The sequence below is a fragment of the Peromyscus californicus genome, unplaced genomic scaffold (assembly GCF_007827085.1).
Source record: "Peromyscus californicus insignis strain IS unplaced genomic scaffold, ASM782708v3 Scaffold_8__1_contigs__length_139910024, whole genome shotgun sequence".
Taxonomy (NCBI): Eukaryota; Metazoa; Chordata; class Mammalia; order Rodentia; family Cricetidae; genus Peromyscus; species Peromyscus californicus.
In genome coordinates, this window is record NW_026294606.1 from 57,360,625 (window position 1) to 57,378,094 (window position 17,470).

Genomic DNA, 17,470 nt, shown 5'->3' on the forward strand with positions numbered 1-17,470 from the left:
AAACTTTAGATTTGGCTAAAGGTTTTGAATGGAGGCTTTATTAAGTACTGATGTCCTCATTTACTTATTGGAAAATTAATACATATTACCATAACTAACCACTAAATATAATTTCAAATGTAGAAACAATTTTTGGAATTTTTAAGTTTTTCACAGGTCTAAGAGTGTGCATGAGAATCACTTAAAAAAAAAAAAACAAAGGGGCTGGAGAGATGGCTCAGAGGTTAAGAGCACTGCTTGCTCTTCCAAAGGTCCTGAGTTCAATTCCCAGCAACCACATGGTGGCTCACAACCATCTGTAATGAGATCTGGTGCCCTCTTCTGGTCTGCAGGGATATGTGCAGACAGAACACTGTATACATAATAAATAAATAAATCTTTAAAAAAAAAACAAAACAAAACAAAACATGTTTCTATCTTTCTGTTCTAGTGAAAATGCTCTGTGGTGTGGTTTCTTATGTGGAAGGGAAAAAAAATGATAATACTGAAAACTCCTTCTGAATGAAATGAGATGTGAGCATTCTAACCAAAATACAAAATACAGTTGAAAACCACTGGTTATATCAAAATGGGAATTGAAATTTTAGACCAAGTCCTGACTTGAATCACAGAAATGAACACTGTTTTCTAGCACGTTGCTAAAATAAATACAATCATTAAAACCACAATGACACAGAATCGGCTCAAACACAGTGATGTCGGTTGGGCTAATAAATAAGCTGGAAGCCTGCAAGAGCTCACCCATGCAGTCTGTTCACTCTAGACATGAAGCCGGGATTCATGGCAATGGATCCCAGGCTGACATCATTTCAGTGTACTGCTGCTAGAAGGACCACATCTGCCTTCCTAGGTCTGCTTCCCATATCAAACTAAAGTCTCTTTATTACAGTATGGAGTAAAGCCATTCTACCCTCATTGGCTGGTCTCCAAAACGCACCTGACTTGCGGTTGACTTGGTTCTGTGGAATGATGATCTGGCAGGAATTGGCATCATTGGTGTTCTTGATAGGGTGGTTAAGGATACAGATCACTCTGATTACCTGGCCCACTTTTTCAACCCGATCTTTTACATAGCTGGGGTCGCAGATGAGCTGCTTACAGCGAGCAATCTGTAACAAAACATTAAAAGAGACATTATAAAGAAGACATGGAAACATGGTAATATGTCCCACATTCATGTATTAGAAGGTTAAGCTCTCCAAATCAACCCTAAAATGGATAAAATCTTAAAGACCAAATTCATTAATAACTAGAACTGAGAAAAGAACACAGATGAAGGACTCCACTAAAAAACAGCAGTCAATACAGTATGATACCCAGTACTAGCACAAAGATAAGGAACAGAAGAGAAGCCAGAAATAAGCCTTCATACTTTCAAGTGATTTTTGACAAAACCAATTATGGGATGAGGAAAAAATCTTAAAGACTTGTAGAGCACAGCTGTAATCCCAGCACTTAGATGCAGAGGTAGGATCAAGTTTAATGCCAACCTGTTCTATATAGTTTAGGCCAGTGAGGGCTACCTGCACGAGATTCTCAAAAAAACACAGAACAAAACCTTTAAGACTGATAAAACTGCATCTGCTAAAAAAAAAAAAAAAAAAAAAGCTAAAATTTACCCAAAACCCTACATAAGGATTGAGACCTGAAATTATAAAAATTCTTAGGGGAAAAAAAAAGTAAGGAAAAAGCCTCATTTATTGTAATAACTTTTTAACACACCAAAGACTCACTCACAAAATGTACTTAATGAAAAGTTAAAATTTGTGTATCAGATATTAAACTTTTTTCGAGACAGGGTTTCTCTGTGCAGTTTTGGTGCCTGTCCTGGATCTCAATTTGTAGACCAGCCTGGCCTCGAACTCTCAGAGATCTGCCCGGCTCTGCCTCCCAAATGCTGGATTAAAGGCATGTGCCACCGCCGCCCGGGTAGATACTAAACTCTTAATGCAGTTAAAAGCAAAAGGAAACATAATGAGAAGAAATATTTGCAAGTAATATATCTGATAAGGAATTAATATCCAAAGTATATCAAGAATTGCTAGAATTCAGCAATTTAAAAAAAGACTGGATTTAAAAAATAGGCAGTAGCGGGCATGCATTTAATCCCAGCACTCAAGAAGCAAAAGCAGGTGGATCTTTGAGATCAAGATCAAGGTCAGCTTGGTCAACAAAGCAAGTTCAGGACAGCCAGGGCTATGCAGAGAAACTCTGTCACAAAATAGATAGATAGATAGATAGATAGATAGATAGATAGATAGATAGATAGATAGATATAGATAAATGGCGGGGGGGGGGGGGGGGGGGGGGCACCTGTCTGTAAAGATTTTCACAGACATTTCTCCAAAGCTCTACAAATGGCCAAAAACCATATCACCAAGCACCAGTGATGGGAAATCAAAACCACAAGGCCCCTATTAGGATGGCTACTCCGAAAACAGAAAGTGACAACAGGATATGTGCACTCCTCATGAGAATGTAACATAAAATGGCTGATGTCACAATATGGCACTTTCTAAAAAAAAAAAAAAAAAGTAAGTAACAGAATTACTGTTTAAATACCACAAATGCAATGAATACCACAAATGTAATCAATGAATACCAGAATTACTATTTAATCCAGCAGTTTAACCTCTTGGTATATAACCAAAAAACTGAGGACTGGGTCTTAAAGATAGTTATTTTGCACAGCAGTGCTCATAGAGCATCACTCAAAACAGCTATTTGGGAAAAAGTAATTTATAATTTACCCATTCAGTGTTTACAGTGTTTTGTTTTGTTTTGTTTTTTTAAACAGTGTACTGGGAATGAGGCTACAAAGACTAAGGTCCTAGATTCCATCCCAAGCACCACCAAAAAAAAAAACCAAACAACACTATAAACCACCAACAATTATATTTACAGTTTTCTCTGAATCTATTTATTATCTTCATAACTTAGTTCATTATTACTGAACTGCAGGTAACCATTTAAACTAGCTTTGCCAATAATCAATGTTGAGCAGTTGCAAGGTACTGAGAAGTAATTCCAATCCTGGCTCTACTTGACCTCCAGAGATTATTGTTAGACTGTCATATATGTCCTAGTAGAAAGTAAATAATCAGTATATGATAGAGTATTGAAAAGATGTTGTCATCTTAAGGCTTAGTTGCATGACAAATGTATTACAGTTACTTCTGTTTCATACCAACACCCTGAAGCTCCCCGAGAGAACAGCTGTGTGAAGACTTAAAGAAAAAAAGAAAGAAAAAACTGTAATAAGAGCTTTAAACAATGAGTGAGTGAGAGAGAGACAGAGAGAGAGAGAGAGAGAGAGAGAGAGAGAGAGAGAGAGAGGCGCGCCCAAGATATAATATCAGTGTCCACACCACATTAAATATATAGCAGGCAGCACATTTTAATTAACAAGAATAGTTACTTACCTCTCCTTCAGATTTTACACCAACCACTTTTCCATTTTGCACAATGATTTCTTCAATTGGTTTATTCAACATGTAGGTACCTCCATATATAGCACTTAACCTAAAAAAAAAAATTAACCAATTATAATTCACAATTATTTGAATTGTTAAAATCTCCCTTGAATCTAAATGAATTATAGTACCAACTAATTAAAGGTAATGGACCATAAACAAACAAAAAGACATGAAAGTGTGAGGGAGAACTGTTGGGAAGAAAGGGTTTGACAGCAGCAGAAAAAAACATAATAGGGGATGAATAAAGAAAAAAGTGTGGCTGGGTATAGACAAAAATGAAATTATGTCAGCTATTAAAAAAATACATGGACCTGAAAATCATGTTGAGCAAAATAGAGACTTAAACAAATCACATTTTTTCTCAAATGACTTAGCTCTGAATAACTATCTCTATTTACAATATATAAAGTAATATATTAACAAATATACATATACACATACATGTATGACATAAAGTAGAAGGGGGTGCTACGTGAAGAAGAGGACAGAGAGTGAGTAAAGAACAAGGGAAATTAGTGGGAGACGAAAGAGTAAACTACTACAACATTTTTCCTTCATATGGAAAATAAAGATACAACTACACACACAAAAGAAAAACAGATGACCAGAGCCTCACTGACTCGGGGAATGGTGTAATGCCAAGGGCCTAACACACAGGAGATTGGTGCGCCAAAAGAAAAGGAGAATGGGGCCACATAGCTGAATAAATAATGACCTAAAATTCTGAGTTTGGTTCTTTTAAAAGTAATCTAAATATTCAAACAGCAAGGCTGTCAAAAACTGAAAAAAAGCGGGCGGTGGTGGCGCACGGCTTTAATCCCAGCACTCGGGAGGCAGAGGCAGGTGGATCTTTGTGAGTTCGAGGCCAGCCTGGTCTACAGAGAAAGATCCAGGAAAGACACAATGCTACACAGAGAAACCCTGTCTCAAAAAACCAAAAAAAAAAAAAACCAACAGCAACAAAAAAACCTGAAGAAAACCCTGAAAGCTAGATCACTGACAGAAGAGAACAACTCAAAATACCTGAAGAAAGAACTCCTGGGATCAAGGACAGTTACTTTCTCATTCAAGCCAAACCAGCCATGGGGAAAGCTATCTCCAATGTGCTAACTGAAAACAGGCTACAACCAACAAAGTCCTTCAAAAAGAAGGTAAAAATTTTCAAATAAACAAAAGCCAGGCTGAGGATATAGCACAGTCATACAGGGCTCACCTATGTGCCACACACCCAGCTCCAAAACTCAATTTTATGTAATTCAGTATATTAACAGCATACAAAGAAAACCTGCACCATTAACTAACTCACTGTTAACCCATTCACAATTAAAAGCTGTCCGAACTATGACGAGAAAAGAATTTAATCTCACGAAACAATCCAAAAAACTACTAAAAACAAAACACTAATAGAAAATATTTAATATTTTTTCTAAGACTGGGAACAAGAATGTTTGTTCTTGCCAGTTCAACATTTTTCTAGTCCTAGCCAGTACAATAAAAGCAGGAGTGGAGCCGGGCGGTGGTGGCGCACGCCTTTAATTCCAGCACTCGGGAGACAGAGCCAGGCGGATCTCTGTGAGTTCGAGGCCAGCCTGGGCTACCAGGTGAGTTCCAGGAAAGGCGCAAAGCTACACAGAGAAACCCTGTCTCGAAAAACCAAAAAAAAAAAAAAAAAAAGCAGGAGTGGAAAGGGGGCACAATGCACACAGATTTAAGCGGAAAATCTAATCTCTCTCTACTCATGGCTGACATAGCTGTGTACATGGAAAATTCTGATGTCTATCAGAATGACTGAACTAGTAAAACAGACAACAAGGTTAATATACAAAAATTAATTGTGCATTATATATATTAGCAGTAAACAACTTCAAAATAAAGAATTAACTAACAGCAGTATCAAGAAAAAAATACTTTGTTTTTTTGGGACAGGGTTTCTCTGTGCAGCTTTTGGAGCCTGTCCTGGACTCCCTCTGTAGACCAGGCTGGCCTCAAACTCACAGAGATCCACCTGCATCTGCCTCCCCAGTGCTGAGACTAAAGGTGTGCACCACCACTGCCCGGCAATAAAATACTTTAAATAAATTTGAACAAAGTTATATATAAAAGCATAGTGGAGACAAACTCTAAACACAGGTGTGGGTAGAAGACTCAGCATTAGTACAATGGAAATTTGTCACAAATTGATGTTCAGACAATTCAGTTCCAATAAAAACCTTGCAAGCTTTTCTAGAAATCAACAGCCTGGTTCTAAGAGATATGAAGAATCTACAATGGCCAACATAAATTTTGAAGACATACAGTACAAGTGTTACTTGACTTCTTGACTTGACTTCTAGGAATTAACTACAAAATTATAATAAGCAGGGCAATGTGGTAAAGGCATAGGAAAAACTCTTAACAAAAACAGCCTCCAAACTAGACCTAAACATGTGTCTAACTCATTTCACTACAAGACCATTGGGAAAGAGAGACACACACACCCAGTAAATGCAGCTGGAACAACTAAATACCAGGGATTAGGCTCAAACTGTACCTCACTTAAGCATCAACATTCTTTCAAGGTGAATTATAGCTGTTACATAAAAAAGCAAAACCATAAGCTTCTCTGGTCTTTAGGCTAAAGAAAGATTTCATAGTACTCAAAATGCATTCAACAGATGTAAAAATAAGTTTGACATACTGGACTTTATCAAAATGCAAAACTTGTTATAAAAGACAAGCCACCATCAGATGTGGTGGTGCACACCTTTAATTCCAGGACTTGGGAGGCAGAGGCAGGCGGATCTGCTTTGCTCTGCAGAGAGCGAATCCCAGGACAGCCAAGGCTATACTGTCTTAGAAAAAAATAAATAAATAAAAACAACAAAAAAAGACAAGCCACCAACTGGAAGGAAATATTTGTAGTACATTAGATCTGGTAAAAGATTGGCACCAGAATACATCAAGATGACCCACAAATCAAAAAAAAAAAAAAAAAAAAAAAACCAACAACCCAGATCTTTAAAACTGTGCAAAAGACTTGGGCAATCACAGCACAAAATTACAAATAGCTCATGAAAAAGTAGTAAACATTAGTTTTCTAGATAGGCAAATTCAAGCCATAATGAAAGTGAGATGGTTCAGCTCTCTCAGCAGGGAAAACTTTTCAGGCAAACTTGATGGCCTGAGTTTGACCCCTTGAGCCCACATGGAAGGAGAGAACAGACCCTAACAAGTTGTCCTCAGCTCCACATGGAAGGAGAGAACAGACCCCTAACAAGTTGTCCTCAGCTCCACATAGAAGGAGAGAACAGACCCTAACAAGCTGTCCTCGGCTCCACGCGATACCCACGTACTGGTGTTGGTTTTGGTTTGGTTTGTTCTGTTTTTTCAAGATAGGGTTTCTTTGTATAGGTCTGGCTGTTCTGGATTTCGTTCTGTAGACCAGGCTGGCCTCAAATTCACAGAAATCCACCTGCCTCTGCCTTCCCAGTGCTGGGATTAAAGGCGTGTACCACCACTGCCAAGCTTAAAATGATTTAAAAGATAAAATGATAATGATGTGGCATATCCCACCCACTTGGGTGTTAAAACATAGGCTCAATCTCCACTGCTAGGGGAAAAAGTCTATTAAAAATAAAGATAAAACATGCCTTTAATCCCAGAATGTGATAGATGAAGGTAAGAATATCCCTAAGAGCTCAAATCCAGCCTGGTCCACGTAACAAGTTCCAGGATAGCAAGCACTACACAGAGAGACTTTGTCTCAAAACACCAACAAACAAAACAATAAACAGCCAGAGAGATGGCTCAGCAGGTAAATACACTTGCTATATCTGACATCCGAGTTCAATCCACAGGACCCACTAAGTAGGAAAGAGCAGATGTCCATCCACAAATACACCCAATTAAGAAATGTAATAAAGTGTCAATAAACAGTACCAAAAATATATATCCACGAGTATGGATACATAAAACTCTCAAGCAGTTTATTACTTTTAAAAACATACTTTTGACATCAGTCAGCAATACCAGATGTACAAAACTCGTATAGTAGCTTCATTTGCAATAGCCCCAAACTGGAAATCTAGACATCCCACCAAGAAGTGAGGTATAAACATTATTCATGTAACACTGTGACTCTCAGCCCATGTACTAACCTAAAGGAATCTCATAAACACAAAAACAGAAGCCAGAGGTAGATGAGCATAGATTGTATTTTTCTATGGAGAGGGGTTACTTTGTGGGGGAAGGAAACATTTTTACATTAGTTGGAATTGTAACAACACAGGTCTATAAAGTCTACACACTTTTCAAACTGCATTTCATTTTATTGAAGCTCTGTGTTTCTTTCATTGTGCATGAATTTAAAAAAAAAATAATAATCTCAGCTAGGCAATGTTGGTACATGCCTTTAATCCTGGCACTCGGGAGGCAAAGGCAGGAGGATTTCTGAGTTTGAAGCCACCCTGGTTTACAGAGCAAGTTCCAGGATGGCCAAGGATACATAGAGAAACTGTCTCGAAAAACCAAAATAATAATAATGATAATAAAAACATAAAAAACATAAAACAAACAAATAGCATCTCATTATTCAGAGCCATTTTTCACGTTCAGTAGTAAGGATAAAGTCTAGGATCAGCAGGGCTATAGCTAGTGGGTTAAACAGGTGCTCACCTGGCAAATCCTTGTGGCAATTCTCCAAGGCCATAGAGCGGATAAAGGTACGGGCTTTTACCATATCTTGCCAAAGACTCGCTGTAAAGTTTAATTCTATTAATGGTATCATAACACGGCTGATCTAAGTAGCTGGGAAAAAAATAAATAAAAGAATATTAGAAAAAGACTACTTCTTGTTTATTTTAAACTCTTTTTCTGAAGCAATTTCAAATTAACACCCTCTCATTTCTCTTAAAGTGCCCTAACACTAATTTGCAACTAGAACCTCTTTCCCAGGCCACACAATAGCATACAATTCCTAAGTCTCCCATTTGGAAAAACCAAAGATTCAGTTGAGAGTTTCAAGGAAAATATGAATCTGGAAACCGAAAGTTACTGCCTGGATTCCTCACTCTGTTGTTGATACTCTACAGTAAATGTAAGCAGACTAGAAATTGTCTACGATATAGAACAGGAACTGCAAAGTGGTCCCAAATCCACTTGTGGTAAACAGACCTCCTATCACTGCTGGCAAGTATTATCCAGCTTTTGCCAAGCCCTCAATGAGATTCATTAGCCTACTTACTCATCTGTTCTGTACAGTGCAAGAGAATGGCCAGTGAAGTCTATAACATCTTGGCCCAAATCAAACTTCTTATACACATCTCTCATTGAGGTCTTCTTAGGGTCAATGCCCTCAAAAGTTCTAGGATCTTTTTCATCAAAGTTGGCAACATAAACTAGGAACTTCCTGAAGCGGCGTTTTTCAAACAGTCCCATTAAGCCTGAAAAATATTTTTTCAAAAAGCACATAATCACAATAGGACACTGAGAAGAAAAAATATGAGAGGATACTTTAAACATCAATGTCATTACTCAACAAATGTAATTTATACAATGTGAAATCTAGACAACATGGTCTCCAGGGGCACAACAAAGATCATTCATAAAGTCTGCAATTTTAACACACAATTTCAGGTAACTAGTACATATTTGGAGAAGCTAAAACTTTGAAAAAAAATTGTTCCAAAGGCATCTATACCTATATTCACTCTTCCTCTAATAATGCTGATCTGTAATTCAACCAGTTCCCAAAACTATGAATGCTGCTCCTTTGCCCTCTTTCGAATGTTATGACACATTCTTAGACTTAATGGGAAAAGTCACTGAAGGCACCAGGGAAGAGTTAACAGCAGCCACCTTGAGAAGATGACTGCCCTGGAGGTCACTTACTTTAATGAAATCTTAAACAATCAATGCGCTCCTGCTCTACACACTTTTTAAAAACAGCTATAATTAGAGCTAGAGAGACAGCTCAGCAGGTAGGAGCGCTTGCTGATCTTGCAGAGAGGATCCAAACACCCCACAGTGGCTAATGAATATCTGTAACTCCAGTCCTATAGAGACCTAATGCCTCCTCTTCTGGCCTCCATGGGCACTAGGTATGCATGCGGTGCACACATATATACAGGCAAATAATCACACAAAATAAAAATAAAGTATCTTTAAAAGGAATACACTGGCTGTGGTGGAACACACGAACATACAAGGGGGGTGTGTGCCATATGTATACCCCAGCTCTCTCTGAGTCAGTACTCCTACTAATAACATATATCTGGTAGTAAGATAAAGCTGAGAAAACTTCTGGTTTTATATCCTTTCCCCTCCTCCACTAAACGGAATAAAACATTAAAGTTAATTGGTGTATGCCTAACTGCCTAAAATAGTGTCTGGCATATAACTGATAATTAACTATTTTTTGACTAGATAAATGGGTTTCTGAGACTCCTTTTCACCATAAAACCTCATCATTCTGATAAATACAATGAGAATTACTTACTAGATGCCAGGGCTTCTGCTTCGGTGGAAGGAACCTTGTAGATTTTTCCCCCCTTATAAACAAAGCTCCCTTCAATCACTTTGAAATCCATATAGCGAGTGACCTCTGTGTAAAGCAGCATCTTCACCAACTGACCTACAAAAGTCACATAATGCAAGCTGTCACTGAAATCTTACTACCAATAAAAATTAGCAGATATTGCTATTAAGGGCTCCCAAATTTTCTCCTAACTTTGTACTGCAACTCTTACCAAGAATCCCCCCAAAGCCACATTTTCAATGGTACGACTAAAATACACGCCTCAAGCACATGTTTAAGCTTAATGTTATAAATTGTAGGCTACTGAAGCTCATCAACTTGGCTTTGCAAAGGCCATGAAATATGTACTAGCAGTGAGAAGAGGTCTGTTTCACTGCAAGTGGATTTAGGTAACTTTGCAGTTCTATATCAGTCACAGACAATTCCAAATATTTCAATTTCTAAATCAACTTATATTTATTAGAGAATATCAACATCAGATAGAGAAAGGACTACAATTAGGAATACCATCTGTCTATAAGCCTAAGGAGGCTCATGTGCCCAAATCAGCCAAAATTTTTGTAAAACCAAAACCATTTTAAAGCTGATTTGAAAGGATAACTACAACCGGGTAATCACATCTTTTTTTAAGTTAGAGCTGAGGGACATAACTCAATAGAAGAACATTTGTCTAGCATGTATGAGACCCTGTATTCAAACTCCAGAACTAAAACAAAAATTTAAGAAATAAAATATGAGGAGATACTCATGTAGCAGAGATGAAGGTACACTAAACAATTCTATTAACAGACCCCAATATTAAGACTAGTGACTAAGAATTGAATATAGCTAGACATGGCACACCAATCCAACTCAGAAAGCTGAGGAAGAAGGATCGGTTCAGTGTCCATGCTGCCTGGGCTACACAGAAGACCATGTTTCAAAACACCACCAAAGTCTACGAGTTCATAGAATAGAAATTCAAATCAGCCGGGCGGTGGTGGCGCACACCTTTAATCCCAGCACTCAGGAGGCAGAGCCAGGCAGATCTCTGTGAGTTCGAGGCCAGCCTGGTCTACAGAGTGAGATCCAGGACAGGCACCAAAACTACACGGAGAAACCCTGTCTTGAAAAACCAAAAAAAAAAGAGTACTATTATTAAAAGCTGATAGAGGTACCAGGAAAGGCAAAAGCCAAATGTGGCAATAAACAGAAAAAGCTTCTGAAAGAGATCCCTAATTCTCTCCTAATGGTACACAATGCTATCTGTCATCAGCTTGCACACATTTCTTCCCCCCTACTTATTGCACCCCTACACACATTAATACACAGGCTGGAAACTCCCTGTTAACTGGGACTATACATACATATACAAATATGTAACTTGAAAATCAAAAGATTAAGCATAATTAAATCTAAATGGTGGTTCCATCCCTAGCACTGCAAAGAAACAAACCTGGATAGTGCGATTCTCACTATGCAAATGCTGTTTCCTTTTTGCTTAGTGTGTTACCTAAATTATACAAACTTGTTGATAATTTACCCCAGAAGAATTCAGTTATTATTTAAATTTATAAGAACAGTCAAATAAAGTATCTATTAATACAAACTATAAAACATAACTCAAAAAAGGAAAAAGAGTAGCACATACTTTATTTCATGGGAAATAAATTTGTAACAAAAAATTTAGTTTTTCACTGGAGAGATGGCTCAGAGGTTAAGAGCACTGGCTGCCCCTTCCAGAGGTCCTAAGTTCAATTCCCAGTAACCACATGATGGCTCACAACCATCTGTAATTTGATCTGATGACTTCTTCTGGCCTTCAGGCAGAACACTGTATACATAATAAATCTTTTTTTAAAATGTGAATGAAATAAACTATTTTATTTAAAAAAAAAAAATTTTAAAAAGGGGGGGCTGGAGAGATGGCTCAGCAGTTAAGAGCACTGACTGTTCTTCCAGAGGACTGGGGTTCAATTCCCAGCACCCACATGGCTGCTCACAACTGTCTGTAATTCCAGTCCTAGGGTACTAAAACACCAATGTACATAAAATAAATGTTACTTAAAAAAAGAAAATTTAAAAAATTTAGTTTTTCCTCTTTTTATTTTTTATTTTTCCAGACAGAGCCTCACACTATGAGACCTGGCTGACCTAAAATTCACTTGCAGCACAGGCTAGCCTCAAACTATTAGCAATCCTCCAGCCTCAGCTTCCTGAGTGCTGGGATTACAGGTGTACACCACTGTACCTGGCTCATTTTTCAATATCATCTTAGAAAAAATACAGATACCACAAAATTTTAAGATATTTCAGTCCTCTAAAATACTGAAAAATTAGGTAATCTCAACAGCTTGCACACTAGAAAACCTTTAAAAACAACTATTTAAGACTCAGGTTCGCAGGCGGTGGTGGTGCATGCCTTTAGTCCCAGGACTGGGGAGGCTGAGGCAGGCAGATGTCTGTGAGTTCCAGGCCAGCCTGGCTACAAAGGGAGTTCCAGGACAGCCAGAGGTGTTACACAGAGAAACCCCTCTGGGGGGGCCGGGAGTGGGGAAGACTCAGGTCCCTCTACACCATTGCCTACTCATTAAGAAGAAAGTCTCTCACAGATACTTACAATGTTATTATATTTAGAATCCCCATTTCTACTACACCACACTGGATTTGCAACAAATGTTTCTACTGTGTGAAATGTGTATAATTTCTTATAAAATTTAAATAACAAAATCTTCAATTTTGGTGCACTGTGCCACATCATGATTTTGTTTCTTTCCAGAACTATTTACTATACCCCCTTCCCTCCATTCTTAATTGACCCAGGACACTTTTTTTTTTTTTTTTTTGGTTTTTCGAGACAGGGTTTCTCTGTGTAGCTTTGCGCCTTTCCTGGAACTCGCTTTGGAGACCAGGCTGGCCTCGAACTCACAGAGATCCGCCTGGCTCTGCCTCCCGAGTGCTGGGATTAAAGGCGTGCGCCACCACCGCCCGGCGACCCAGGACACTTTTAATGGAGCATATTACTAAACATACTGTTGACATCAACAAATTCCCCAGGGGCTCAGACCTGGGTAATATTCTCTACTTCCAAACCAGATTCCATATACTGCTATAAATTATGTTAGAATTCTTTACCATTGGCCATAAGGAACTTGGGAATTAAGTCAACATTCCAGTCTCTTCCTCTCCCCATTGATGCTGGTGGTTGTCCTGGTAATTTAAACCTTTTGTATAACTAAAAGTACAAAAAAAATATGTATCAATAATGTAACAAGATGTAATTTTCACTAAAACATGAATAATTTTTAGATTGAGGGGCTGAGGTGTAACACAACTACAAGAGGTAAAGTACAAAGCATTTTATTTTTAGTCAGATAAAACTTTATCTGCCAGATAAACTTTTATTATGTCAGATAAGACTTGTAGGTCTCCATATAGTATGTAGTTAAATATAGTATGTAATTCATGAATACTAAGATGAACAAGCATTGCGTAAGTCTTTTCTACTTACCGTGGAATCATTTAAACTCATTCCCCTAAGTTTGCTTCTCTAGCTACACAAGTTTAAAAAAAAGTTAAGTTCTTCAAATCTAGAAAAGATAGTTAAAACTAGTTCTTGTTAACTTGTAGCTTTTAGGCTTGACTGAAATACAACTGATATATAAATAACTTCACACACAAATATAAACACTTTGATAAGTGTGAACATAAGCACACACCAATGACTCCATCACCAAATACTAAGTACACATTCACCTCCAATGAGTGTCTCTCAGCATAATACAGTAGGAAGTAATCAACAATTTCCTTCAAACTAGAAGCCTGTACTTCTCCAAAGAAAAAAGGAAGAGGAGAAAGGTGGTGAGACTTGTAGATTAAGAGAACAGAGAAGAAACACGTATGCATAAAACTTTAGTTAATACTGGTTTTAAAAGAACAGAAGTCGCCGGGCGGTGGTGGCGCACGCCTTTAATCCCAGCACTCGGGAGGCAGAGCCAGGCGGATCTCTGTGAGTTCGAGGCCAGCCTGGACTACCAAGTGAGTTCCAGGAAAGGCGCAAAGCTACACAGAGAAACCCTGTCTCGAAAAACCAAAAAAAAAAAAAAAAAAAAAAAAATAGAAGTCTACTGAAGAGCTAAATATCACTCTCTGAGTTACTGGAATCTGAATATAGTCTAAATATTGTTCTTTTTCATACATGTAGTAGCATTATGATACTGTAGAAAATGTCATTCTTAACAGATGGAAGTTGAAATATTTATGTCAAGTGCTACAATGTCTTTTTTACTTTCAACTTTTCAAACCCCTAAGAAAGCTAGGTCTAGTGGTGCAGACCTATAAACTTGGAAACTGAAACAGGGGGCTCTTGAGTTCAAGGTCAGCTAGGGCTACATAATAAAACTGACAATTTTAAAGAAAAAGTACAGCAATAGTAACAAACAAAACCCAATCAAATGCACTGCTGGATTCAGACGGGAGGTTCTGCTACACTCTAACAAAACATTCTTTCAACTCTTTCTTCAGCATTCCTAAACACAAGAATAAACTTCTTGGTATAGGTATTAAACATAATCAGCCAGTGATTTTAATACTCATGGAAGTGTACATTATTTCACAAAAAGTGTTAATCTTCATATATGTAAAAATTTACAAGCTCCAGACAAAGAAATAAATTTAGAAAAATTCACTTATAAAATGAATCATGTGCACCACCTCCCTCCCAAAAAGAGGAAAAGGAAAAAGCATAGTGGAGAAAACAGCATTAAGCTTGGATTTACAGTATGACTGTAAAAAATATTTATTTTTATTTCATTTGTATTGGTGTTTTGCCTGCATGTATGTCTGTATGAGGGCATCAGATCCCCAGGAATCAGAGTTACAGACAGTTGTGAGTTTCCATGTGGCTACTGGGAATTGAACCTGGGTCCTTTGGAAGAGCAGTTAGTGCTCTTAACCACTGAACCATCTCTCCAGCCCACCACTATGATTTTTTTTAACCCTGCAAATACAACTCTGTAATATGGAAAACAGGGATAAAGAATGCACAACTTTAATGGACTGAGGAGGCCAGCCTGGTCTACAAAGTGAGTTCCAGGACAGTCAAGGCTACACAAAGAAACCACCATCTCAAAAAAAACAAACCAAAAAAGATTGAGGCAATAAATAAAGCCAGGTGGCGAGTGATGGCATTCTGCTGGCATACTGGGCACCCCTCCCATTCTTCCCAGTCCACACACTATACAACCCCTGTAGTGGGTAGCTGTTTGAGCCATGCCCTGAAGCATGGCCCCTAGAGAGGCAGGCAGCTGTAGCTGTTACATCTGCCTATGACCTTGAGGTACTGGCCTCTGGGATGTGGCCACAGGGGACCCTTAAGACAATGGGATGCACATACGCTGGCCCCTCTTGGCGACCTTGTGGTTCTGGATACTGAGATAGACCAAGCTGTTCAGCATGGGGCATAGCTCAGCTTTCCCGGACGCTACGATAAATCTCCTGTGGTTGTGAGTTTACCCCCAAATAAATTCCTTTGATCATTAAATAGACTGGATTTATCCCAATAAGCCGCCAAACTAGAAGCTCCTAAAAATAATAGAGCTGAAGACTTATTAAATATTCTATTTAGTCGGGCGGTGGTGGCGCACACCTTTAATCCCAGCACTCGGGAGGCAGAGCCAGGCGGATCTCTGTGAGTTCAAGGCCAGCCTGGGCTACCAAGTGAGTCCCAGGAAAGGCGCAAAGCTACACAGAGAAACCCTGTCTCAAAAAACCAAAAAAAAAAAAAAAAAAATTCTATTTAATAAGCCAAAAGTGCTAGGCATGGTGTTCCATGCCCTTAATCCCAGCCCTCGGAAGTGGAGGCAGATGGAGCTCTGTGAGTGTGAAGCCAGTCTGGTGTGTATAGTGAGATTCGGGATAGCCAACACTAGGTAGAGAAAGACAGACTCTGTCTCACCCCCCTCTTCCAAATAGTAATAATAATAAGGCAAAACTGAGACCTTCTCCAAGAACTAAAGTGGAGACTCACAAGTAATTCCTACATGTAAAGATACATTGATCACAGAGACTTACATCTTCCAGTGGTGTTATAGATGCACTTTCTCCTCCATAGTACGGGTTCTGATCCATGTGAAGAACCTTCTTTCCATTCACTGACATTATCCCTGACAGGATACATTCCTAAGGGTAAACGTGTATTTTTAAAAGAAAAGACACATACATGTTTAAAGTGTATTCTTTATTAAAAGGCAAACTCACTAAGCAGTCTTAGTAATTCAAACACTTGCTCACCGTGACAAAACTGGTAGGTTTAAAGCTTCTCTTGGACTCCTATGAGTTCTGAGGTGAAAAATTCATTTCACAATAACAGAACCTATCAGTCACTGTTTTTTACTGGTCTGTCATTTATATTAATGCCAAATCACAGGAGAACAGAACAAAGACAGAGGCTTTCAACTACACCCTGCCACTCTATTCTTTTCTATCAGGCATTCACTAAAATCTTTAATGAGCCACTGAAATTTAACTTAAAGCCAGGCAGTGGTGGCACACGCCTTTAGTCCCAGCACTCAGAAGGCAGAGACAGATGGTTCTCTGAGTTTGAGGCCAGCCTGGTCTACAAAGTGAGTTCCAGGACAGGATCCAAAGCTAAAGAAACCCTGTCTCGAAACACAAAAACAAAACAAAACAAAAATTTAACTTAATAAAGGCACATCTGAAATACCCACCTTTGTGAACAAATCGGAAGTACCACAAAGCACTTCCAGCTCAAGGAAAATCTTTGGTGCCACTCATTTACAGGCTGTACGTAGACACTTTGTTCCATGAGTCACCATTTTTATTTGAAAGATCTGACTACGATTACTCAGCTTTGATAAACATTTTTCAAAAATGAACCTCTTAAAAGTTGATACACGTTGGGTATGGGAAAGGAGGAAGCTCTGAGTCCTGAGTCGGTGTGTATTGCTGGCATGACCATGCTCTTGAAAAATGGCAGACATCCTCTCTGACAGAGGCAGGGAAATGGCAAAGCCTTCCCTCCTTGTCCAAGCGTAAATGTTGACAGTGTGTGAAGAAAATGTCCACCATAGCTTTCAGCACCACCACCCACTGCTTCCCAACAGAGACTGCTCCTACTGAGCTTTCCTAAACCTGTCTCCTTGTGAAGTAGAATATTATTTTAAGATGTACTACTTTTGTTTATATTGCATGTGTTTAACTCTGTGAAGCTGTGTTACTGTGCCTGTCTAAAACACCTAATGGTCTAATAAAGAACTGGCCAATAGCAAGGCAGGAGAAAGGGTAGGCGGGGCTGGCAGAGAATATACAGAAGGAGAAATCTGGGGGGAAAAAGTTCTGGGAGCCAGAGAAGGAAGAGGACTCCAGGGGCCAGCCACCCAGCTACACAGCAAGCCACAGAGTAAGAATAAGATTTACAGAAGTTAGAGAACAGGAAAAGCTCAGAGGAAAAAAATAGATGGGTTAATGTAAGGAAAGCTGG

General features: G+C 38.7%; 1 protein-coding gene across 1 annotated transcript in view; it reads right to left on the reverse strand.

Annotated features, from left to right (window-relative positions):
• Window positions 1–17,470, reverse strand: part of Gdi2 (GDP dissociation inhibitor 2) — a 31,655-nt gene that overhangs the window by 2,416 nt on the left and 11,769 nt on the right. The window contains exons 2-8 of the mRNA XM_052726772.1: window positions 16,042–16,149; window positions 13,105–13,204; window positions 9,952–10,086; window positions 8,698–8,896; window positions 8,130–8,261; window positions 3,423–3,522; window positions 938–1,109 (exon numbers count right to left, since the gene is read on the reverse strand). Of these exons, the coding sequence (XP_052582732.1) occupies window positions 938–1,109; window positions 3,423–3,522; window positions 8,130–8,261; window positions 8,698–8,896; window positions 9,952–10,086; window positions 13,105–13,204; window positions 16,042–16,149 (946 nt within the window). The remainder of the gene's footprint in view (window positions 1–937; window positions 1,110–3,422; window positions 3,523–8,129; window positions 8,262–8,697; window positions 8,897–9,951; window positions 10,087–13,104; window positions 13,205–16,041; window positions 16,150–17,470) is intronic.